At 52.7% G+C, this 25804-nt stretch overlaps 2 protein-coding genes across 5 annotated transcripts in view; one reads left to right on the top strand and one right to left on the bottom strand.

The window, feature by feature from the left end:
• The window catches only part of RUNX3 (RUNX family transcription factor 3), a 65061-nt gene that overhangs the window by 8467 nt on the left and 30790 nt on the right, over positions 1 to 25804 (top strand). The window lies entirely within an intron of this gene.
• On the bottom strand, positions 59 to 25411 carry LOC115900710 (protein transport protein SEC31-like). The gene is made up of 4 exons (XM_030942213.1): positions 24485 to 25411; positions 17609 to 24310; positions 15295 to 15375; positions 59 to 1341 (listed from the first exon to the last, which is right to left on the bottom strand). Exons 1-2 carry the CDS (start codon positions 24761 to 24763, stop codon positions 23612 to 23614), a joined length of 978 nt encoding a protein of 325 aa, XP_030798073.1. The 5' UTR covers positions 24764 to 25411; the 3' UTR covers positions 59 to 1341; positions 15295 to 15375; positions 17609 to 23611.

The raw sequence follows: 25804 nt of genomic DNA, 5'->3' as shown, positions 1-25804 counted from the left end.
CCAGCACCTGTGGCTTGGCCTCCAGTGCTCCCTCCTCAAGCCTGAGCTCTGTCCCACTCCACCTCCGTGGGGAAAGCAGGGGCAGGAGGTGAGGCCTGCTGACATGCTTTCCCCAGCATTTCGCACCCCTGTGTCTCGGGAAGAGGTGCTGGATCCAGGAGGGATGGAGAAAGGACCTCAAAGTCAGAAGTGATAAACAGCCCACGGAGAGAGCCTGGTGCCCCCACATCTCCCACAGAGCAGCTATATCCCTTCCCAGGGGGAGAGGAAGCCACCTCTGAGAGCAAGGCCACCTCAGAAAAAAAAAACTAGAGGGAAACACTGAAATGTCAATAGTAGTTAATGCTGTATGGTGTGCCATTATGGCAGGTAACATTTATTTTACATTCTTTTGATGATTGTGCATTTTCCAAACTTTTAATACTTATAAATTTAAGGGAAAACAATTTTTGTTTTCAAAGAAAGAAAGAGGAACAGGCAGCCCCACCCTCCCAGGAACAGGCAAGCTGGGGCTCCCGTTAGCCTGAGCTCCAGCCTGGGAACGGCCTGCTCCCACCCAGGCAAGGCCCTGCTGGCCGCTCTGCTCTCTGTTCTTCTTCCCACATCACTGTGTCTGTCACCTGCCTCCTTGGCTCTGCCTGTCGGGCTATGGAGCAGGGTCTACCCTGGGCTGCATAGAGCCATGCATATAGTAGGTGTTCGTTCAGGAAATGCTTGTGACCTGAGGTGTGGTCCCAATCTGCAGACAGTTTCCCTGGAGAGGTGGGCTTAGGTCCCCAGCAGACTTAGGATGTGAGGTGGGCGAATTGGTTGCTGCTGATTCATTCAATGAACATTTATTGAGCATCTGCTGCATGCAAGCACTGTTCTGGGCACTGGGGATGCAGAAGTGAACACAATGGACAAAGATGCCTTCTCCCTGGGGGCCGACATTCCAGTGATGTGTGGAGAGAGACTGCCTCAGGAACCATCCTCCCCACAGTGTTTTTCAGTGTCGCAGCTTTCCATTTATAGATGGGGAAACTGACACTCAGAGAGGAAGCAGTCCTTGCCTGAACTTCCACAGCCAGGGAGTTGCAGACGCTGTTCTAAGCTCCAGGGCCTCGAGATTCAGCCCAGACCTTAGCCCACCCAGCCCTACTAAGGTAGGCTCTCTCTTCTGGCCACCCACACCCCTCTGGCTTAGGTCCTTCCTACCTGTGTAGAATCTTGGCCTCCTGGGACTTCTATAAATGCTCCGGATTCCCCATTAAATCCTCATCACAGCTCCGTGTGCTGGGCATCACCACCTCCATTGTGGAAATGAAAACAGACTCAGGCAGATGGTGGGACTTGCTGCAACTAATGTTTAAGAAGAGGAAAGAGGACCTTGAGTCATCCTGTGGTCTGTCTGACATCAAACCAGCCCATCAAACTCTCCCTTCTGCCTGGAAGGTGTCTTCTCTTCCTTGGCCTGAGGGCACTACCTCTGCGGAGCCCTCCCTGATACCTCTAGGTGAAGTGATTCATATCCTCCTCTACGCAACCACAGCATCTTCAGGCCCTTCTCAGATACTTCCTGAAGGCTTCCTAGAAAGGGTGGAATCTGAGATGGGTCTAGAAAAGGCAGATCTGGGAAGGAAGGAACCTTGCTGGTACAAGCAGAGTGAGCAGCATGGGCAAAGGTATGGAAGAAGGACCACACAAAAGGATTACATGGAGATGGAAGGATTATGGGTCCTGTGGAGGGCTTGAGGGAGAGGAGACTGGTGAGGAAGGTGGGCCAGGCCTGGGGTTGGTCATGGCTTCAGGACAAGGGGGTCTGGGACTGAACTGAGCTGGCCCGTGATGTGGGGCAAAGCATCCCATGATGCACAGGGCGGTTCTCTGAAATAGGCCAGTGTAGACAAGGCCTTGAGGGTAGGTACGTGTGTGAACAGAGACCACAGAGGCCTCCCGCACCCGCTCACAAGCCCTATTTTTGTCAGTCTCTAGACACACATCTGAGCAGCCTGAAACTGCACTTGCTCTCAGGCACGTAGAGGGCTCCGTGGATGGCCACGTCCGTGGTCCGACAAGGACAAGGGCGAAGGCTCAGAGCAGTCGAAGGGAAACCTGTCCTGGGGAGAATCCCAGGGCTAGTGACGGCGGCATGATTTTCAGGGCACGGTGCAAAATGAAAATACAGGATCCCTTGTTCAAACATCAGTGAGAATTTCAGGACAGCAACCACAGAACATGAAACTGAGCATGAGGCCCTTCTAAGCAAGGGGCCGTGTGCAACTGCACAGGCCTGAAAATAAACCTCTGTCTGCCTTTCCTTCCTTCCTTGGTCTTGTGTGGGCTTCCATTCTTCATGAGTCCACAGTTTTAAAATACTAATAATAAGTGAAGCCTTGGGTGAGAGCATAACTTGAAGATTTTAGAACCAGTAAGAACATTAGGGAAAACATGAATCCAACCAACGTCCCCACCCTGTCTGCATTTTATGTTGTAGAACACCTGAAGGATCTAAGAAATTTAAAAATAAACTCAGGTAATCTCAACACCCAGAAAAAACCGCTATAATTCGGTGTATTTCCTTCCAGTCTATTTTTATCCCACGTCTTGTTTTTGCCTCTGTGGGTCTCTTTCCTCCATGTGTGAGGCCATGCAGATATGTCTGAGAACTTCAACAAGAATAGCAATAGGTTGGGCATGGTGGCTCCCGCCTGTAATCCCAACACTTTGGGAGGCTGAGGCAGGAGGATTGCTTGAGCTCAAGAGGTGAAGGCTGCAGTGAACTATGATCGTACCACAGCACTCTAGCCTGGGTGACAGAGCGAGACCTAGTCTCAAAAAAAAAAAAAAAAAACCCACAGTAACAACATTAACAGTCATTACAGGTTGAACATCCCTCCAAGATGGCTGGGACCAGAAGCATTCGAATTTAGGATTTCTGATTTTGTTGGATTTGGGAATAGTTGCATTATATTATTAATCCAAAATCCAAAATTCTCCAATGAGTATTTCTTTTGAGTGTCATGTTGGCCCCAAAAAAGTTTTGGATTTGGGAGCATTTCAGATTTCAGATTTTTGAATTAGGGGTAATCAACCTGTATAGGTGTTAGGATATGTCTACAAAGAATCTAGAACAGCACCGTCCCATAGGATTTTCTGTGATGATGGTAATGTCCCATGTCTGTGCTGCCCAACACGGTAGACTCCCGCTGCAGGTGAATACTGACTACTTGAAATGTGGCTACTGTAACTGAGGAACTGAACTTTTTATCTGATTTCATTTTCATTATTTTCATTCAAATAGCATTTAAATATTTTCATTTAAAAGCTAATGGCTACTTTGTAGGGCTCTACAGATCTGTGGTTTTTTTTTTTTTTTTTTTCATTTTTCAACCCAAAATGTTTGAAAAGTTTTATGCATAACAAGCATGTACTGCTTTAGTAATCAAAAGAAAGGTACTAAAAATTTTAAGTTTTTAAAGCATTCGATGCTACCGGAAAAAAAAAAATACTTTAGATTTTTAAAAGCCTATGATGGGGGAAGATTGATCCTGTTAGAATAAGATCTATTTTTACTTTTCCAATCAACGTACAGAAGAACGAATGTGGGGTTTAGAATCAGAAGCTGTGAGTTTGTCTACCGGATCTGCCACTTACTGGCTGTGTGGCCACTTAACCTTTGTGAACCTCAATTTCCTCATCTGTATGATGGGGATATTGATGCTAGTGACCTCTCCAGGCCGCTGGGGGGACTGAATCAGACAAGGAAGGTGAGAACAGGAGGAACGGCCTAGCGATGGTGCACATGACTGGGGATGATTTCAGTAGGTGTGGAACGACTCATCCCTGTGAGGGGGTGTTCCTCATAGCTCTGACTCCCCTCGCCATTTCCTAGAAACCAGGAAATGAGGGTGGCTTCTCCCAACGTGTGTTCAGATGTTATCAGGTGGTGAGCAGAAATAATGGAGCTCTGTGGTCAAACAAGGTTGGGACTGGTTGTTTCAAACAATGTTCGAAGGTGTTTTGCTGCAGGACTTGTCAGAGCCTTTGATATGCTACTGGCTACCTTGTTGGGCCATGGAGATCTAAAAAAGTGTATGCTCAGCTGTTTATTGAGTTATCTCTTGGGGTGAGATGATGCATCTGGAAGGGGCTGGTGTGTGCAAAGTCCACTTTGGGAAAAGCTGCTCCAGAGAGCGCTATTGAATCCACCATGGGCTACAGGCACTGTGGGGGCGGGGAAATTACCTGTTCAAGGACCTAGGAAATTGTATTGAAACTTCAAAGGAAAATTTGCTGGATCCTAAATGCAAAAGAGAAAAGTACAACGTTGAAATGAATAAATTCGTAATTGACTGTCTAGAAAATATAAATTATGACTCAACCCTTAAATAGTTCCATTAGCGGTAAACATTTACATAGCTCTTAACTCTATGCCAGCCACTGTCTAAGTGCTTTACATATCTCTGTTCATTTTGTTTATATATGTATTTGAGACAGGGTCTGAATCTGTCATCCAGGCTGGAGTGCGGTGGCATAATCTTGGCTCACTAAAGTCTCTGCCTCCCAGGCTCAAGTGATACACCTTAGCTCATTTAATCCTCACAACCCTGTAAGACAAAAGTTATTATGAGGCCCATTTTATAGATGAGAAAACTGAAGCCCAGAGAGATTAAGGCATCTGCTCAGATCCCCCACCCAGGCAGCCTGCATCCGGAGCCTGTGTGGCTCGCCAAAGCACAGTAGCCATGAATTAATGGACGTTTCCTCAGGTCAGGGAGCATCCTTGGTCTTCTCTCAGCCCCTTTCTGGTAAGAGCTGGTGGTGCCCCCATGAGCTTGGTTCCCACGTCCTCCACCCACACCTAGAGAGGCTGGAGCAACTCAAGGGGTGAAGGGAAGCCAGGCAGAACCAGTTCCACCACTTTCTTACTGGGTGAGTCATTGCCTCCTCTGGGCTTCAGTTTCCTCATCTGAGAAATGGGCCAGTAATCATTTGTGGAACAAGAGAGGGGAGATTCATAAAACTCAGTGCATGGCCCATGCAGAAGGGATCTGAGGTGTGGTGGTCCTCTCCTTGCTCAGTGCATAGTTAGAGAAACTGAGGCACAGAGAGAGAGGGACAGGGCCAAAGCTGAGCTCAGAGAGCACCCTAGGGAGCCAGGCCAGAATCCCACGCAGGGAAAGGGTTTCTTTCTCTCTCTGTCTCAGCAGGCGCCCATGCTGCCTTTTTTTTTTTTTTTTTTTTTTTTTTTTTTTTTTTTGACAGAGTCTCGCTCTGTTGCCAGACTGGAGTGCAGTGGCAGGATCTTGGCTTATAGCAACCTCTGACTCCCTGGTTCAAGCGATTCTCCTGCCTCAGCCTCCGGAGTAGCTGGGACTACAGGCATGCGCCATGTCCAGCAATTTTTGTATTTTTAGTAGAGACGGGGTTTCACCATGTTATCCAGGAGGGTCTTGATCTCCTGATCTCGTGATCTGCCCGCCTCCACCTCCCAAAGTGGTGGGATTACAAGCGTGAGCCACCGCGCCTGGCCTATGCTGCCCTTCTTATGGCAGCACATCAAGCACTTTGGCGGGGACCTCTGGGTTCCTCTCCCCTAGGCTCCTCAGCTCTCCTGGGGCCCTTCCACCTACTGCAGGTCTGCCTTATCCAGGCTCATGCCCAGGCCTACTGCCCAGGCATGGTGCAGATGTGCCCTGGCATTACTTTGTCAGGTCCCCTCTTCTGAGCGAGGGGCAGGCACACAGGCATGGCCCTGTTCATGGCGCCCTGTGCTTGTCCAGGTACCCCAGATAGTCCAAGCAGAGGGAGGTACTCCACATCTCTCTACTCCAAGAACAGAGATCCACCCCACACTCAGCCACCTATGAGACTGCTGTGTTCCAGGGCTACCTGCCCACCCCCCACCCCCTGCATTTGAATTTAACGCTCAGCAGTTGCCATATTGAAATGCTGGATCATTTTCGCTCTGAATTAGTGTGTTGTAAGTGAAGTCTGATGGGCTAATGCAGCATGCCTGGGGACTTGGAGCCCGGGTCCAGTCTGCCTCTTGCTGCCTCCAGGGATGGGTCTTCAGCAGCCCGATACCCTGCACTGCCGCCCTCCACTGAGGCAGGCGTGGGGAGGAGAGGGGCATGGAATCTGCACACCAAGTTTTGGGGTGGCCCCTGAGCATCTGTGAGGGTCTACACTATCCGCACAAGTCTCCCCAGGTCCAAGGATGTGTGATATTGGATAGCAAATAAAAAACACCATCGTGGGTTGAGAGTCCACCGAAGAAAGGAAAAACTTTTTTTCCTGCATTTTGAAAAGGAGTCCTGTATTTTCTTTTTGCACTGGGTCCTATAAAGTAGGTAACTGGCCCTGCCTGAGGATTGGGGAGACATGCAGGGCCCCCAGAAATACAGTGAAGGCACGGGGCGAGCTCAGATGAGGCCTGCCCTGTTGAGTTTCTGCAAGTGAGAAGAGGGAGCAACAGCTCCTGGGGTCTCCTGGGGTTCCAGGGCCCAGGCAAAAAGAGGAGGCTGCAGGGTGAGGACCCTGGGACATGGAAGCCCCGCCCACAGGTACCCTGAGCTCAGCTATGTGGACCCCTCCTGGGGTGACCCCATGCTCTGACCTTCTGCCAAGCAGGGTGCCAAGGGCCAAGGCCAAAACCCCACTCCAGAGAGTCCTGGCCCAGAGCGGCAGGCCGGAGGTGGCGGGCGGGCTCCCGACGGCCTCTCTGGCCCTGGCCGCGTGGATGATAGGCCGGGTGAGGTGGGCTCCTGGCTTTCACACATGTCATGGGGAATGGAAAGCTCACAGAGCCCACTGCAGAGTGCAGGAGGCCGGGTCACAGTTCAGTCAGTGATGAGGGCCGGTGGGGGTCGGTGACGACTCGGACTAGAAATCAAGCTGTGGTCAAGGTTGGGACTCAGCTTGTGGCCGTTTGGGGAGTCAGATTGGGGCCTCTCTCTGTCTCGTTCACATCCGCCAGGTCCTCAGTGCGGGTGCTGGGTCGGGTCTGAGTCACAGGAGGTGCTCAGTAAACGCTCCTGGAGGAATGAATAACTGAGCGGTCCGCTCAGAGAGGGCATGGCTGGAGTGCAGCCCTGGACGCTGGACACGATTTGCATTTTCCATTTAGCCAGACTTGGATTCAAATCTTGCCTCTGCTGCTTACACCCTGAGGGGGATATTTAACCTCCTTTTTGCTGTTTCTTCATCCATACAATGGGGAGAATGACAGTACTTCCCTCTCAGGTTTTTAGAGAATTCACTAAGACAAACCTGAAGTGCTCAGCTCCACAGCTGCTCATGGGAAATGCTCGAGTATGTGGGAATGAATGTGATCATATCGAGAAGACCTGCAGACCCCCATGCCCTCAAAGACACTCACAGTGTTCACTGTGGTTATAAGACTTCAGGCTTTAACATTTTTTAAATGTGTTTTCTGTATTTTCCAAGATTTTTCATTGTGCTCATATTATTTGTATCACAGAGGCAAGCGGCAGGGGGCAGGGTGGGGGGCTCAATTAATGTGATTAATTGACAATATTGTTTAAATAGACAAAAATAAGCGGAGGTCAGGCAGAGTTGGTTCCCCCCAAGCATTCACTGTGGTCCCAGCTTCCCAGAGGCCCTGACAGCATTTGGGCCCTGTGGCCTCCCCACATGTAACCTTGTCCTGGATATGCCCCTCCCCCACATGCATGCCTGCCCTGCATTAACCCCAGCAATGCACCCCTGCCATGCACTAACCCTTCTCTCCATGCACCTCTGTCTTGCAGGCACCCCCACATGCACCCCTGTTCTGCACATGGCCCTCCCCCACATGTACCTCTGTACTGCTCATGGTCCTCCCCCACATGTACCTCTGTACTGCTCATGGCCCTCCCCCACATGGACCCCTGTACTGCTCATGGCCCTCCCCCACATGGACCCCTGTATTGCTCATGGCTCTCCCCCACATGCACCCCTGTCCTGCATGTACCCCTCCCCCTGCATGTGCCCACCTTCAGGTCAGACCAGCACCAGTTGAGGGTTTCCGGTAAGACCTGCGGGTGTGCTGGGGCCTCTGTCACAGGCTGTCCCAGCTCAGCAACCAAAGTCTGGCCCTGCCACCATGTCAGGCCTCCCGCCCTGTGTGCCCACCCCCACCCTGTGCGTGTGAACACACAGCACCCTCACACAAGCATACACACACTTCACAGGCCGCACCTGCTGCAACAGACACATACTTTTCAGGAACTCCTTCTGGGGGGACCAAGGGCCACCTGGTGGCGTGGTCGAAGGGAGGCTGCAGGGGGAGGCTGCTTAACCCCTACCCACGCTGCTCTTCCCATCTCTGGCCAGGAAATCCTTCTTCTTCCTGGGGGTCCCCAGACACCTGTCCTGAGCTCCTGTCCACTGGGTAGATGCTTCCGGAGTGCTGAGGCCTCCAGGAATCCAGTACTGATGTGACAGAGTCAGGGCCCCAGCTCAGAAGGAGGTTTCCCAGCTGGGAGAAGCCCCAGTGATGTCTGGAGGGTCCCATTATCTGACAGATGGGGAAACTGAGCCTGGGAGAGGGTGGGGCCTCCCCAGGTCACCCCAGGAAGAAAGGTAGAAGCGGAAGAGGCAGCCTCACCCGGTGGAAGCACACAGCAGAAAGGGCAGAGGAAGCCAGTCGTGGTCAAACTTCTCTGGGCTCTGGGTCCCTCGCCTGTCAGACAGGGGCCACTCAGGCCATGCCAGCGCTGGCTGTGATCTGCGGGGAGCTCCAGAAGTATTCAGGGAGCTCCAGGTGAAGCCCACACAGCTCTGTGGGTTGTGGGGAAAGGAGGATGCAAACAGGGAGCATCCCCAGGGGCCTAGGTTAACCCCCTGCAATCATTTCTGTCCTCTTCTTCCTGTGGGGTTAGTTAAAAAATAGCCACCCATCTGCTGGGGCGGGGTGGGCCAGCCTCCATCTGGGGCTGTCAGGTCCCTCCCAGCTCAGCCTTGGGCAAAGACCTGCCCAGTCCAACCCCTCAAAGACCAGGCTTGGCTGCCTGTGGTGAGCTGGTCCATCTGGCAGGGTTCTCTCTCCCTTTGACTCAGCACTGAGTATCTGCACCCACTGTGCTCAGAGCCGCCACAGGCCTAGAAGGCCATCTCTGAATCCCTGCTCTCCCATTTCACAGATGGAGAGGGTGAGCTGCAGAGGCCTCCCAGGGCACATATGGAGTCAAAACAGGGACAGGACCTGGCCGCCCAGCTTTTAGGCCAAAGCTTGTCCTTGCTTCTGGGTAGTGTTGGGACTGTGCCCCATTGGGTAGCAGGTAGCGGGTGTACTGGGTCAGCGCCTTTGCACCCCCAGGTGACAAGACCTAGGGCCCACAGCTCTCTGGAGCAACCTCAGTATTCTCACCTGTAAGATGGGAGACAGCCATCCCTAGCTTCAGGGTTACCGTGGAGACACACAGAGACGCAGAGGGTCTGGCACGTGGTGAGCTCCGTGGGTTAATCATTGACAAGTCTGATGTCTACACAGGCCTGAGGTCCAGAGCACCCTCAGACCACAGTGACCTCTGTGGCTGTTTTGGTTGGAACTAAGCATCTGGGCCTTAGACCTTAGACCATAACGTGGAGAAAGAGCTGAGTAAATGGGTGTTTTCAGCATTGGATGGAATCAGTGAGGTCTTGGGTGTAGACAGGGCTTTTCTCTGGAGGAGGTGGAATATTGCCCCCTGGCTTTCTGCCAAGCTGAGAAGTCCAGGTGGCTGGTGGGAGTGGGGCTGGAGAGCAGCTATGGGGAGGATATGGGGCGGTGTCCAGAGCCTCTCAGTGTCTATACTGGGCTCAGCACCCCAGTCCCAGAATCTGTGCTAAGGAAGGAACCAGGGATGCAGCCAAGACATTCACGCAGGGTGTTCCCTGACAGAAATCCGGAAACCCCCTAAACAGCCCATCACAAGGGAATTATGGTGGTCCATGAGTGGGGGGATGGCCTTTCCACACCCTGGCCCCTACCAGGCCTGTCCGGCAGCCACTTGTCCCCTGCCATCAGGGAGGGTTTAAGAAAACAGGAGAACACACATACACACATGTTGGCGGATTTCAAAAGCAGGTTTAAAGGACCCCATACTGTATGTTCCCAACACTCTAAAAGAAAGGAAGGAGCGAAGGGAGGGAGGGCGGAGAAGAGAAGCAGCAGCTAAATCTATACATACAGTAAGAAGAGCAGAAGGCAGAACACCCAGTGGGAACGATTGTTCTGGGTGGCAGGATTATGGATGGTTTTAATTTTCTTCTTCATAATTTTATTATTTTCCAATTTTTCTTTAATGAATGTGTATTATTTTTATAATCAGAAAAAAATGTGTTTTGTTTTAAGGAATGGGGGGGGTTCGAGATTGTTCTTCCCCTTTTATAGACTCTGAAACTGAGGCCCAGAGTGGAAACAAACAGCATTGGTTCATTCACTCAGCCATTCATTCACTCACTCATTCGTTCATTCATTCATTCATTCTCAAATGCTTCTGGGAACCCCACTAAAGCCAGACTCAGTTTGAAGCCCCATGCCAAAGAGCTGAAAGGGGCCCATCTCCGTTCCCAGGGAGGTCACCGTCAGACAATGTAAAGGACACAACAGCAAGTCCTTACAATGCATTCAGACAAGGGGTCATGGTGGGGAGGGGAAAGAGAGGGGGCCAAGTCCTCCTGGGAGTTTTAGAGATGGCCTCACAAAGAGGGAAAAGTAGGACAGGGCTTTGATGTATGAGGAGCAGTTCGGCAGTCAGAGAAAGCGGAAGCACATACCCTGAAAAGGAACTGGGGGCTGTTAGACAGAGAGGATCCATGGTGTTCAGGGGAATGGGTGGGGAGATAACATTAGAACATTCAATGAGCCACGTTTGCCAAAGGCCTGGAATTGCCTGGCTCTGCTGCTCGATGGTTATGTGACTTTGAACAAGTTACTAAGCCTCCTGGGCCTCGGTTTCCTCATCTGGAAAATGGGCTAACCACCTCATTGGGTTATTGCAAGAACCGAGTGAGTTAATAAATGTAAAGCACTCAGCCCGGGTCTGGCATATTGAAGCAGCTATGAAACTGCTTTTACTATTTGCTATGATTCACACTTTACCCTGTAGGCATTCTGGGAGCCAAAGAGGGTTTTTAAGCTAGAAGTTAGTGTGAATTCATTTGCTTATCTATTTCACTCATTCAATAGACATTTTTTGAGATCCTAATACGTACCTAGGAATGGTTTTATGTGTTGGGGATGAATTTGCCAGATAAAATACAAGACTCCTAAATTATTTTAATTTCAGATAAACAATAAATAATTGCAACATTTGGGGCAACTTTATACTAAAAAGGTCTTCATTATTTATCTGAAATTCAATTTAACTGGGGTGTTTTTTATTTCCATTTGTTAAATCTGACAACCCTATCTGCAAATGTAACACCAAGCAAGCAAAAAATCCCTGCCCTCCTGCAGCTGACCTTTCGTGAGAGAAAAGAGACAATTCATAAGTCAAGCTATTGTGTATCAGGCACTAATAAATGTGCTAAGGAACTGTCAATCAAGGAAGGGAGAGACATTCGTTTCCCGTGCCTGCCGTCATAAATTAGCCCACTATTAGTGTCTTAAAAAAAAAAAAAACAAAAAAAAACACGCATTTATAATCTTACAGTTCTGGGGATCAGAAATTCTCTATGAGTCTCCCTTGGCCAAGATCAAGGTCAGGGCAGGCTGTGTTCCTTGCTAGAGGCTCTGGTGGAAAATTCGTTTCCTTGTCTTGTCTAGCTCCTAAAGGCTGCCTGCTTTCCATGGCTCATAGCCCCTCCCTCCGCCTTCAAAGCCCACAGCTTTGGGCCACGTTTTTCCCATGCCGCCATCTCTCAGGTTCCCTAATCAGTTTCCACGCCCCATCTCCCTCTGACTGTCCTTTTCTGCCTCCCTATTCCATGTGTGAGGACCCTTGAGATCACATGGGGCCCACCTGGGGAATCCAGGATAATCTCCCATCTTAAAGTCTTTATCCTTCATCATATCTGCAAAGTCCCTTTTGCCATATAAGGTAACATAGCCGCAGGTTTGGGGATTAGAATGTGGATATCTCTGGGGCCATTATTCTGTCTACCACAGGAGACCAGAGAAGGCCTCTTGGTGGAGGCAGCAGGGACCTGAATGAAGCGGGGAGCTGAGCCAGGCAGACAGAATGGGAAGGGCTTTCCAGGTAAAGGGCGGCATAGGCAAAGGCCATGCAGTGGAGTATCATGGGCATATTTGAGGGCGGGGTGGCTGGAGCAGGGTGAGGGAGGGGCAGAGTAGAAGAAGATGGGGTCAGAGAGGTGGAGGGTGGCAGGTCATGTAGAATCCCATCAAGGCTGGCTGGAAGGGGAGAATCAGCTCCCTCCTGCTCCTCAACTGCCCCCAAGCTCTGCCCCGCAAGTACCACCCTGTCCTGCTAAGCTGACATGCATTCTAAGAGTACTCACGTTTTAATAAGAAACTATGTAAGGCCCCAAGGGCTAAGTCGCTAATGTTTAGGGCCAGCGATGGACAGTCAAGAAGATATTTTATGGCAGGGAGAGGCACAGTCTCACCTCCCACAACACCAGGGAATGGGTGATCTTCCCTAACATCAAAGGCCAACCTCTTCTTAGAAGAGTTTGCAAGATGAGAAGGAAGAGGCTTTCCCTGCAACATGAGGGATTCAGGTTAGATGTTTAAAAGAACTTCCTGTGTGCTAGCAAAAAACTGTCAGGGTTGGCAGCATCTGGGAGCCTAGCTCCTGGCTGAGGACCCTGCCCTCAGGGGCCTGACATTCAGGGACCAGCAGAGGTCCCACGATGACCTGAGGGAAGAATGAGTCCTGATCTTGGACTTCCCTGGGCCCCAGCGCATCACATCCCCTCTCCAGACCTGTTTTTCCGACACAAGGGGACTGGCCTCAAAGATCTTCGAGGGCCCTCCCAGCACTGGCCAGCTGTTTCAGGGCTCTTATTTCTTAAGACAAAAACCTGGTAGCTGTGTGTTTGACAGGCTACTTAACCTTGCCAAGCCTCAGTTTCCCCATCTGTAAGTGGGGATGATCATAGAATCCCCCTCTTAGGATGGAGCGAGGATGAAAAGAGTTAAGCTGTGTGAGTTCTCAGAACCGTGCCTAGCACAGTGAGCCCTCCATCAGTGGGAGCTACTGCGATGAAGATTCTAACATCCTCAGGGTCTCAGAGCCTCAAGTCCATGACCCTGTCTCCAGGAGCCTCACATTTGCTGGCTGTGGGATTCTGAGTCTCCAGACACCCCCCTCCACCCCACTGCCAGCATGCTCCCAAAGCCCTGGTCTCCCCCACGTGCTGGGTGGCATGCCTGCCCCACAACCACATGAAAAGCCATTCCCCCAGGGTGTCCCCACACCTGGGGAAACCGGCAGTCTGCCCGGCGCTGGCCCCGCCTGGTGGCTGGAACACCGGGCAAGATCAATGACGCCCGGCTCGGCTCCCAGTGCTGCCACCTTGTTCCAATCAGGGCTGGGCGCCTTCCGCTCCGGACCCCCGCCCAGTCCTGAGCCACTGCCCCCTCCTAGACCCTACCCAGCTACCCACGTTTCCAGCCCTGTGACCTCTCAGGAGTGGTGCCCACAGACTGGCTCCACAGTGGCTGCAGCCTGCCTGGACTTGGGTGGTTAAATAACATGCCGGGCAATGGGCAGGCTCCAAGAAGCACCAGGCTGGGAGGCGGGAGCCTGGGTCAGGTCCTGGCATTAGGATACCACTTGATGCTGCCCTCCCCACTCTAGCCTCAGTTTCCTCAACTGCATGTCAGGCTACTTAGACTCACCCCATCTGGCTCTCAGGGCTGCTGTGGGAGAAGCAATAGAGAGAAAGGGCAGTAAGAGTTTTAGGAACTGGGGATACCGGAAGTGCAGAGGAGTAGGAAGAAGGCAGGTGGGTAAAGCCAGTTCCACTGTACAGTGGGCCCTCTTACCAGCCCCCTTCTCCCTTCCTGGGTCCCTCTCAACCCCCTGGTCTCAGCTTTGATGTCACCTGCTCCGACAGACCTTCCCTGACCACCCTGTCTAAAGTACTGGCACTGAGCCCCTCTCCCCCCATCCACCCAGTCACTCTCTATGACTGTACCCCCATCTGTTTCCTTGAGTGTCCCAAGACACTATCAAATATTGGCTTGCTTACTTATTTGCCTCCTTGTCTGTCTTCTGTCTGACCTGCTGAAATCAAAGCCCCAAGAAGCTCCATGGCTTTCTTGTCCATTGCTTGTATCCCCAGCACCTAAAATAGCCCCTGGAACATAGTAGGTGCCTGATAAGTGTGTGTTGACTGCTTGAATATAGTGCCAACTCTTTTTCCTCTGTCTGTTTCTTACTTCTCTTTTTCCTTCCCATCTCATCTCTTCCTTCATCTAAGCTCAGAGCTGCTAAGGACAGGACTGGGAACCTTTTCCCCTGGGGACACGGATGGGGGCAGGGGCAAGCCCAGGCCTCCAAGCGAGCTAAAAGGGCCTTCAGATCATCCCGCCACCCTGGATTTCACTAAAGCTCAGAGGTGAGGCAGCGAGAGGGACCCCGATGAATGTCACATTCCTGCCAGTAGAAACTTACACCAACAGCAAATGACAGAGTGCCCAATGTCTGAGCCTGTCACCTGGACTTGCCAGGCAGGGAGTCCAAAGCCTGCTCTAGCTCTGTTTGGCTGTACCCACAGCCTCAGCACCTCCCCAGCAGCCACGACCCTGTAAGGAGGCAGGGACTCAGCTCATCACAGGGGGCTGGCATCACTCTGGGAGCAGGTCTCCTAGGCAGCATCCTCCAACCCCAGCCAACCACCCTGCTGGCCTTTGGTCCCTTGGGATCAGCTGTGGACCCTGGAGCCACCATTCTGTGTTTTGTTTCCATGAAGTCTGAGCTCCCCACATAGCCAGGCCAGGAAACGCAATCTGGGATCAGGCTGCTGAGGTTCAAGGCTCAGCTCTGATACTCACCTGGAGTATGAACTTGAACACGTTCCTGACCTTGCTACGCCTCAGTTTTCCTACTGTTACAATGAGGGTGATGATAAATGTACCTAATACAAAAGTGGCTCCAGGGATTCAACAGCGTGTGTCAGTGTACATAACATTAGTTACTATAATCGAGGGGCCTGGCTCCTGGGATGAGGTTGCTGCACAACTTTGGCATTGACAGAGCTGGTTCGAATCCCAGCTCTGCCCCTTCCTATGTAGGTGCAAGGGACTTCCTTGCCTGTAAAGTGGGCCCACTGACATACCTGGAGGGCTACTGGCGGCCATGAGGAGTGCTCGGGGAGCATGCTCAGCATGGGCTGTTACCTAGAAGTGCTTACCTAGGTGGGGGCTGCCGTGATGAGGACAGCTGCACGGGCCTGTAGAGATTCAGCTGAGAGTGTGATGGTACACAGGACCCTCTGGATGAAAGAGTGATTTGGCTGAGAATAAACACATCCCAGCTTTGCTGCTTCATGAATAATTATACAACATGATGCACATTTGAGCATACTGTCCATTTTTTTCAGGGGTTTGGGCAGGGGGACTTTTTCTATCTATTATCTTTTGCTGTCCTTTAAAAATATTTTTAAACGTGTAAAATACACGTACAGAAGAATGTATAAAATATAAGCATTGTTTAAAGAAGAGTAACACAGCAGACATCTGTTTATCCACCAACTGGCTTTAAAAAACAAAGCACTAATGGGACCTTAGGGCTCCCACCAGTGTCCCCTCCCTGACTGCATCCCTCTCCCTACTCATCATGGATGGCAAGGGGTGGGGACCACTCTGCTGATTTTTTTTTTTTTTTTTTTTTTTAGTAGATGCAGAGTCTCACTTTGTTGTCCAGGCTGCTCTCAAACTCCAGGCCTCAAGTGATCCTCCCACCTCACCCTTCCAAGTAGCTGGGATTACAGACACAAGTCACCACGCCTAGCTGTGATTTTTGTATTAACCATTCTCTTGCTTGTCTGTCTGCTTTTTGCCTTCGATGTCATTTTCTATTTATAAGAGCAGAAATTCTGGGACGACCTGAAAGGCAGCAATAGGGGATGTGACTTGCTGGAGCTCTTGGAAATAATTTGTTCTCCCCATTTCACAGACGAGGAAACTGAGGTTTGGAGAGGGCCAAGGTCACGCAGATGGCAAGGTGGGAACCCAGAGCTGGTATGCTCTGAATCACGGATGACTGGCTTAGAAATGGAGCTCTGCAGTCGCTCTCTCATTTGCTTAATATGTGTTTGCTATGAGCTGAGCATTTGAGACACTAGTATCTGGTCTGGCCCGTGTCCCATCCAACACTTGAACTCCCTCTATAATATCCTGGTCTCACCTTGAATACCTTCCAAAATGGAGAGCTCTCTACCTCTGAGGGGATGTGTTTCTATTCTGAGCCAGCTCTCAATACTTCTATTTCTGGTATGGAGCCCCCAGCATCCATGTGGTCCCTGCCACCTGGGAGCTCTTCATAGATCTGCCAGAGAAGTTCTTACCCCCAAAGCCTGCTGTCCTCAAGGACATAGTCTCCAGATGCTTTAATAGTTCATCATGTGACATGGTTTCAGTGCTCTTCCCCATGCTGAGGTCCCTGAGGGTGTCACATGGCCCTAACAGAGGGGGCTCAGAATGAAGCTCAGAGAGGCCATGTGTTGGCCTAGGGCATCTCAACCTAAACCCAAACTGAGGTCTCTGGGCCCCTAGGCTAGTGCCCTGCCCTTCCACCCATGCCCCCGTGGGGCACCCTAGCTGCAACCTTCCACTACTCCCCTCCCACTGCCTTTCTCTGGGCCGGCAGGACAAGCTCTCCTCGTCCCCATCGAACAATGAGGCAGCGGGTTAAACTCAGATGCTGAGGAATGGTTCGGAAGCCCCAGGGGGGCAAACCACCCAGAAAATCTATACCTCTGAATTGAGGAGAAGCAGAAACTTCCACAGCCAGGGTTCAACTCCTCCAAGAGCTGGTCTGCAGAGCAAATCCAAAGCTCTAAGCCCTGCCTCCACGCCTGCCTCTGTGTGTAAAGATTTGTCCACACAATGGTCTGGTGTTTACACAGCTGTGATGTGGGTTTCTGCCCGTGTGCCCACACCCCTCTATATGGGGCCTATCTGTGCATCTACACCAATAGGTCCGTGCATGTTGATACAGACAGATGCATCTCCTAGGAGTATCTTTGCACACACATGCACGAAACTATTTTCACCGTGGCTGCACTGTAACGATGCTGTCCTCCATGAGGGCTTGCCCATGTGGGTGTGAGTTGCCAGTGAGTGTGTGAGAGACTGTGCCCATGAGCATGGGTGCTGTGTGTGAGCGCACCCATGTAAGGTATAGATGTGTGTGTGTGCACCCTGCATGCCCAGAGTCCAGTGGAGACTTTCCCATCGTAGCCTCCTACTTCACATGCCTCTCCAGTCCTGGAATCTGGCCTTTCCTCCTCATTTTCCAGCCAAATTATAACCCCTGGAAAAGGGGTCTTTATTATGGAAATGCTAACACAGCCTAAATGCAACTGGGGAGAAAAGGGTTGCTGCCATCCCCTGGCCCACTTTTGTCTAAAGAAGGTGTCTTATCTTAGTTCATTCTGTGTTGCTATAACAAAATACCTGAGACTGGGTAATTTATAAATAGAGAAATAGAAACTTATTACTCACAGTTCTGGAGACTGGGAAGTCCAAGATCATGGCTCTGGCAGGTTCTGCATCTGATGAGGTCCTGGACTCCCTGTTTCCAAGGCAGTGTCTTCTGGCTGTGTCCTCCAGAGGACACAGAACAATGTGTCCTGAAGTCAGAAGGGCAAAGAGGGCCTAATCCATTCATGAGGGCAGAGCCTTCACCACTTAATCACTTCCCAAAAGGCCCCTCGCTGCCTCTTAATACCACCACGATGGCGATGAAGTGTTAATGTATAACTTTTGGGAGACATTCAAACCATAGAAGAGGAACTTTATTGTGTGCCAGGGACCCTTAGCTGTGATTTCTAGGCCTGAACACTCAGGGTGCCTGACAGGCCAAAGTGGGCTAGAGGGGGCGGGACAAGGGCAAGCTGAGCTGATGCTGAGGCCAGGTCATCCGAAGGTTTGTGCAGAGGCAGCCAGGCTGGCTGATAGGAGCCTCAGAGTCAAGTCCAGTTGTCAATAAGCACCTTCTGTGATGTTGGGCAAGTCTCTGATCCTTCCTGGGCCTTGGTTTCCCCAGCTATGAGCTGGGGAAATGAGCAGACCTGTTGTAGATTAATATGGAATTCTAGAATGTTGAAGACAGAGAGGCCTCCTGGGGTTCAGGCATTGTCCAATGCATTTATCTCCCGGAAGGGGAGTCTCAGGGCCAGAGAGGGAAGGGACTTGCTCAAGGTTACCCAGCAGGGAACAATGAAATGGCTCCCCTGGATCTAGCAGCTGGCTCTATGAACCTCAGGCCCAGACCCAGTTACAGGACATGGCAATCTTTGGACTCTGTTCAGTCCCAACTTTCATCAAAAATTTGGACTCTTTTGAGTTTATCAAGGTGCCAGATCCAACTGCTTCCCAACCAGTGAGGGTGGCAGAGGAAAACTACAGCATGAAAGAGTGGAAGAAGACACAAGGAAGGACTTCCAGATGTTTAGAATGGAGAGCTGTTGGGGAGGGGGAAGGGGTAGGGCTCCAGCCACATTCCAGACCAGACTCACGGCAGTGACCTGCATGGAAAGAGCTAATAAATTTACAAGTGGCACAAACAAGTATAAAACTGGGACTCCATCCCCAGCCCTATGGATCCAGGCCCAGGTCCACTGTTGCCCCGGCCCTCGGTTTGACTCTGACTTGAGAACCTTCACTTCTCCGGCCTCAGTTGTGCCTTCCGTTATCTGGGAATACAGCAGCCTAACTGTGTGTATCCCCATCCCCCTGGGCATGATGAAGATGAAATCATGCAGAATGTAGAGCTGCTAAGAGTACTCACTTTGGAGTCAGGGAGACCTGAGTTCAAATCTAGGCTTCCTTGCCATATGGAAGCCTCTCTGAGCCTCAATTTTCCACATCTGTCCAATTCACAGAGTCGTTTTGAAGTTCATCTCAGGTGATATAAGCAAAGTGGCCAGCAGGCGCTCAAGAAACCCTACTCCCCGGGATTGGGTACATGGCAGGGGCCAGGAGAGACGTGACAACTGATGATGGGCGGGGACACTCGTGGTCAGGATTGGCTATATAATTTGGGGGGCCGGTACAAAATGAAAACGCAGGGCCTTTGTTGAGCAAGTATTCAGAAGTTGAAGGCAGCGGTGGCAGGGCATTAAAACAAGCTCAGGATCCTTCTGAGACCAGGGCCCTGTGCGACTGCACGGGCCACAGGCCAGGAAGCTGGCCCTGCCTCTGGGATATCTGCAGTGGCTCAAATCCAGTTCAGGTGGAGGAGGTGAGGCTTCCCCCACCACACCGGGGGTCACCCCCTCTCCCCAGGACTGTAGCTGGGACCGTGACTGCTGGCCCTGCCTCTGTCAGTGGACATCAGAGGCGGCATAAAAGACCGACTGTTCCCCACCTCCGTATGCCCATTTGTATCTCATGCCATGCGTACAGCACATAGTTGATTTCTTTCCGCAAAGGGCTGCACTTTTTTTCTTTTCCAAGGGCCATGTGGCTTTTATTGCTGGCAGGAATGTCTGAGGCGTTCCTTCACCACCACATGAAATAGAGCCGCAATCTTCATCTGCATAAGGCCAAAGCCCCCAGTCTCCTCTGAGCCATCGGCCTCTGAGATTAATTAAGGCTTCACAAGGACTGACAGTCATTAGGACCTTTTCAGGGAGGTGGAAAATCCCTAATGGGCCTGGCTGGGCCCAGAAGCTGCCGGGTGGGCAGTGGGGAGAGGAGGGCCTGCAGGAGAGGAAGGTGCAGAGTCAGCGGGAGGTAGCTGGAGAGGGAGGCGGTGCAGACTCTGTCCCTGGCATGGGCTGTGACTTTGAGTGAGACTCGTCCTCCCTAGGCCTCAGTTCTGCCATTTGAGAAGTGGGGATTTGGATTTGATATCTCAGAGCCCTTTCGAGTCTGACATTGTAAAATTCTGAATCCTGCCCACAGTTCTTCTGCCAGGATTCAATTCTATTCCATGACTGTAACTTTGAGCATCTGGTTTTAGTCCACAAGAATAGAGTGTAATGGGCAGCAACGTGGGCTCTGGGGCCAGGCTGCCTGGTTGGAATCCTACCTCTGTGGTTTCCCAGTGGTGCCAACTTGGGCAAGTCACTTGAGCTCTCTGAGCCTCAGTTTTCTTTCCTGTAAAATGGGAGTGATTTTACACCTTAGAAGGTGTCCCTACCTTCTAAGAATACTGTGAAGCAAAAATGTGTGTAAAGTGACAGCCACTCAGAAGAGCCCTTTCTCTCCCTGCTTGCCAGGGCTGAACCCCACCCGGGGGCTGGGGGAAGGGCACATGTTTCCCAGAAGCCCCCTTGGCTCCAAGCTGCCCAGGTCCCTCTCACCACTCCGTGCCTCCCAATAGAAGAGTGCTGTGTTTGATGGCTCTGCTGGCAGGTAGCTCTACATCCACCTGCTGCTTTGGATGGAGAGCTCTGCCCTGAGAGCAGCTGTCAGACTGCAGATGGCCCTCCCCGATCGAGGAGTGGGGGTGCTGGAAGGGCTCCTGAGAACTTGATTGAACTTCTCAGATTCTGAGGCCCACAGAGGAAAAGCTCTTTACTTTCGGAGCCTGGGTTTCCCCATCTGTAAAATGGAGAGAATAAAATCCCTGCCCTGCAGAGGCACCTGAGGGTGAGTGACAATTGGCGGAAAACTCCCAGCATGCAGCAGGTGTCCAAAAAATTAGGGCAATTATTAGTCATAGACCAGTGATCAAAGTCACAGACCAAATACTGTCTTCTAGAAATATTTCCCTGATTTACAGATGACAAGAGTGAGTAGCAGGGAGGGTGGTAGGAAGGTCCCACCAAGTGATGGGATCTGAAACCAGAAACCCCTTCCCTGGCAACCGATGGAGCCAGTTTTTCTGCTCCACGCCCCCGAAAGAGAAGTCTCTTTTCTCCGCCCTTGCCTCCCTTTCTCTCTCCCATCCCCAAAGCAGATCACCCTCTGTCCACCCACCTGCAGAACAGGTTGGGGGTGGGTGTGGAAGGATCCGAGGTCACATGAACGCCAAGGGAGCTGGCGCCCCGCAGGAGGTGGAGAGGAGGTGGGTGGGGAGGAGGGGTCTTGGGTCACAGTGAAACCCTGGGGTCCTGCGGGAACCTGCCTGGCATGTAGAGGGGGCTTGTAAGTGCACCCCCAGCGTTCGCATGTGAACACTGAGGCCCAGAGGGAAACGCGACTGACTAGCACTTCCCCTGGGAGAGAGGCACTGAGAGTGGCATGGGGCCCTAGTGTATGAGGCCCGGGACTGGGCTGCAGCCTTCTGCAAGGCAGAGGTCCTGCCTGACTGCATTTTGCCTCGAGGTGCTCGCTCCTGGCCTTGCTGGAGCTCAGTTCAGATCCTAATCACGCCTCTCTGCTTTCTGGCTCGCAGTGTTCCCATCTGTAAACTGGAGACTACTGCCAATCCTGCCTCCTCACAGACTGGTTCTGAGGCCAAAGGACAGCAGGTGGTGGGTGCACCTCAGCTATCACAGGACCCTCCCGAATGACCCTGGCAAGTCCTTCCTGACTCCCTGCAGATTTGAAGAGTCTGCTGATTTCCGAGTCCAGGGCTGCTTAGCAGGATTTGCCACCCCAACTTTCTCTCCCCATCACAATAGCACTTTCCTCTGTATCTAGCTGCTAGCTCTTCCCCTTACTCAGCCACTAGGAGGACAGTGCTGACATGCTTGGCCAGGTGATGCCTTCATGCCCCACATTTTGAGCCAGAACAGGCTTTTAACCTGGGTCCGGCCCTCTCTAACCTGGCCGACCTCGAACAACATTCCTCTTTGCTTACATGGGCATAACACCTACCACATACGACGCCGTGGGAATTGAATACCGTGAGTAATGCCCACGTGCGGCGCCTGGCACAAGGTAAAGCCTCAGCATCCCCAGCTGTTACTGTTCTTCCCATTTTACCGTCGGGACCAAGGCTCAGGGGAGCGTGGACACCAGGCAAAAGTCTCAGACTGCACAGGCAGCACTGGGTCCTAACACCCTCACCACTCTGCTCTCCCCTGCTCCTTCTCCCTCCCCTCCAAGTCTGGCACTTTCCAAAAAGGAAGAAAGATCTCTGTAATTTGAGAAGCACATTTGTCCTCCCACACATTCTGAATCCTTCCAGAAAGGCTGGCCAGGAGAGACGACCCCAGAGTTGGACTCTCTGGGGCTAGACCCCTGGCCTGCAGGAGACAACCCCTCAACCCAGATGTATTGCTATTTTTCATTAACATTCCTCGCTTATATATTCAGAGATCATTATCTGAAATCAGGAAGCAGATGAGTCCTAGTTTACTCAGCAGCATTTTCTTTCTGTTTCTTCAAACCATCGATCACAATTTAGATACAGCGAAACACGATGCCCCTGCCCTCCTAGAGGGAATCCTTAATCCCCTCCTGTGAAATGGAGAGGTCAGAATGACCTCCATTGACAGAAGAGGCAACTGAGGCTCAGTGAGGGGCATGAATGTTCCCTTTGAGTTCTAGGGCACTGGGCAGGAGATAGGTTTCACCACGGGTCCCTCTGGACAGGGGATTTAGGGCCAGGCTGGGAGAAATTTTCAGTTCTAGAAGAGAGTCCTCTGTCCTCTTCGCTGGACTAGGCTCCTGTGCGATTCGGGATATGGGAAACAGAGGCCTCCTGGGAAGGAAATGGGGTCCCTGGCAGCGTCCGCTGAGGCCCAGTTGCCTACGGGAGGGCAGCTGGGTGGGGGCCAAAGTGAGGTTCTGAGAGGAATGGTCAGATGGGCAATCATCAAGACCCAGCTCCGGCCGCCCTGTGACAGTTGCTAGAAGCCCTGCTGTGAGCTGACTCCACATGGAGGTAGGTCACAGCCAGTCCTTAGATCCCCCAGGCAGCCCCTGGGCAAATCGAGGGGCCAGGACAGCATGGACTGGCTTGGAGTCCTGGCAAGCTTTGAACATGAGAACTGGACGTTTCACAGATGGAAGTGTGAGGCCCAGAGAGGGGAGGGGTGGTTCAAAGGCCCCCAGCAAGGATTGACAGGTCTTATTTTTTCATAATGACAGTGATGGCTCCCCATGGCTGGAGCACCCTCTATGTGCCAGACCCGTGCTAAGCACTTTACACACAATTCTATGGGGGCCACTATGAGTGCCCCCACTTTACAGATGAAAGAAATGAGGCTCAGAGAGGTTTAGGCAACTCTGCCTAGAGAGCTGTGGGCGAGGGAAGAAGACACGCCCAGGCAGAGGGACTGCGGACCCCAGCTCCTTCCACAGCCCGGGGACCTCTCGGGCAGTTTCCCAGCACACACCTGTCCCTTGTCTGGTATACCTGGGGATGCCTGCCCAGGCGCCACAGAGTCCCCATGAATCATGCCTGCCCTGGGAAGCCGGCACCCTCACTGCCAAGAAGGCACTTAGAGTGCACTCCTAAATGCTGGAGGGAGATGAATCCCCTTCCTGGGGCAAAGGAGCTGGCTCTATGTGCCCGGGGATGGGTTCTGGGTTTACCCAGCTCTAAGTCAAGGTAGGGGAGGGGAGTGTCCTGACCTTCCGCTTCCTAGCCCTGCTGTGGACAACTTAGGGTGCTCTTAGGTGGGGGCCACTGGAGAGAAACTGGGCTGTTTGTCCATCGATCTGATGGAAGAAGGAGAAAAGACCTCCATGCCAGCTGGGGATGCCAGCTGGGGAAGGGCGAGGGTGTCTGCATGCCCCAGGTGGGGGAGTGGGAGCTCTCCCTCCCATCAAACAGACGACAAAGTTTGTGGGTACGGGATGGGGAGGAAGCAGGTTGGCGATCGGTGGAAATTGGGAACCAGCTAGCCTGTTCTGTGGGTCTTCTCTCCCGGTGCCTGAAAACGCGAAGGCGGAAGGCGTCCATCTCATCAGAGGTGAGGAAGACGGTCTTGGTTTGACACACAGCCATCGGTTTGTCAGAGACCTGGCCGCATTGGTGGCAAGGAAAGGGTAGCTTCTTGTGGGGCGGGCGGACGCCGCGCCTGGACCCGGGGCCACAGCTGGCGCGCATCTGTAGCCTGGCCGGGCCCGCACCTCCGCGGCTGGCAGGGCGCGGGCGCCAACTAGCGGCAGCTCCCGCCACCGTGCCTGCCAGGCGGCCGGGCGACCTTGGTCTGCGGACGCAAGGGCCTGCACCCCGCCCCCCAGTACCTTGGATCTGGTGCCCATGGAGAGCCAGCGCTCTACGGAGGGCCGGAGCCGTGCTGGGCCCTGCGCCAGGTGCCAGGGCTCACAAGAGCCCCCCATTCTCTGGAACCCCGTCTGTGAACCCGCCGTAAGGGGAGAGGGAGAAATCAGGCGGAGGGACAAGCAAAGGGCACGGTGCAAACCCAAACCACTCGACAAATGGAATTTACCACCACCTGAAACAGCGGGTCATGGTCCCGTAACCGCTCCAGGGCAGCACGTGTTACCCGCCCCCGGCCCGGGCCCTACCTGGCCACGACGCGCTGGGCCTTCCCGGAGACGTTCCTGGAGATGGGAGCGCCCAGGCTGGATCGCTCGCTTTCCTCTAGTTCTGCTGCTCGTGCCAGCGCGTCCGAGGGCGCGCGGGCCTGGGTCCGCAGTCGACAACTGCCAGGCGCAGGCTCTCTTAAAAGGTTCAGTAAGGGACCTTTGCCGTTCTTGCTTTCGAAATGGCCTGAGGGCGTGATATGAGGTCTTGAGCGAGGCAGGGGCCAGCTCTTCCGACGGTCGGGGTGAGGCCAGAGTCATTCACCCCTTGAGCGCACGAGGGGCTTGATTTCGTTTGGCGACGACGAAATGGCGCACGCTGGGCAGGGGTCAGATCCGTGATGAGATCTTGCGGCCACCGTCGAATCCTAAGCTTCTTTGCTTCCGAGGCTTGGAATTCATTGTTTTGCACCTGTCGAGAGCCGGAGGCAACGAAAATATAGCCCAGTCTCCAAAGCGGCGGGGAGGCTCAGCACGCGTTCGTTCCCCAGAGTCTAGGGAGGGGTCTGGGGCGATAATTCGGAATGATTGGGGCTTGATCTTTCCCGTTGCCCTCCCAGCTGTAGCCGTCCCCTAGGCCTGCTCGACTGACTTAAGAGGCGGGAGAGGAACGGGTTGTTTGCTGTGAAGCCCGGGAGAGGTTGGGCCACGCGGCTGGGAGTGGGAGCGGGGACGCGGAGCCAGGAGGGCAGGCAGTGCCTTGGCGAAACTGTCCGCGGTCCCTGCAGCGCAGCCAGAGCGCACCGGCCCAAAAAGAAGTGGGATTGGATCCGCAGAAGCCAGTTTCCACCTGCATGGAGAAAGAAAAGTTCTCTCCTCTGAAAGCCGGGGCCCTTAGCTTTGCAGCCACTGCTCAGTTTTTCTTTTGTCGCCGACGCGCGTAGTGTTTCACGATGCAGGACCGTAGTTACATGCGTAAAGGAAAAAAATCGGGAAAACGCATTTTGCAGGCCTCGTCGTGTTTTTCAAAGAGCCACAGGCCGCCACAACGAAGAACGACGCCGCGAGGCCTGCGAGATCCTGAAACTTGTTCTGAGGGGAGAGCAGAGAGGAAAAGGGTTGTTGGCCCCAGGCTACTTGGGGTCCCTGGGAGACTCCCTTCCGCCTGTCCTCGGTTTGGCACAGGGGCCACCGAGGCTGGGACCAAAGCCGCGCAGGGCTGGGAGCAGCAGAGGCCGCCGGCCGGGCGTGGACGGCGCACAAAAATCCCGTGTGGGTTGGAGGCTCTGGGGTCAGAATAATTTGCGGGAGGAGGGAGGTGAGTAACCTCTTTGGGGCGGCTCCCAGTGCGGTGTCACCGGC

This window comes from Rhinopithecus roxellana, chromosome 12 (assembly GCF_007565055.1).
Source record: "Rhinopithecus roxellana isolate Shanxi Qingling chromosome 12, ASM756505v1, whole genome shotgun sequence".
NCBI classification, from domain to species: Eukaryota; Metazoa; Chordata; class Mammalia; order Primates; family Cercopithecidae; genus Rhinopithecus; species Rhinopithecus roxellana.
The sequence above is the reverse complement of the archived record's forward strand: the minus strand, read 5'-3'. Positions and strand labels throughout refer to the sequence as shown.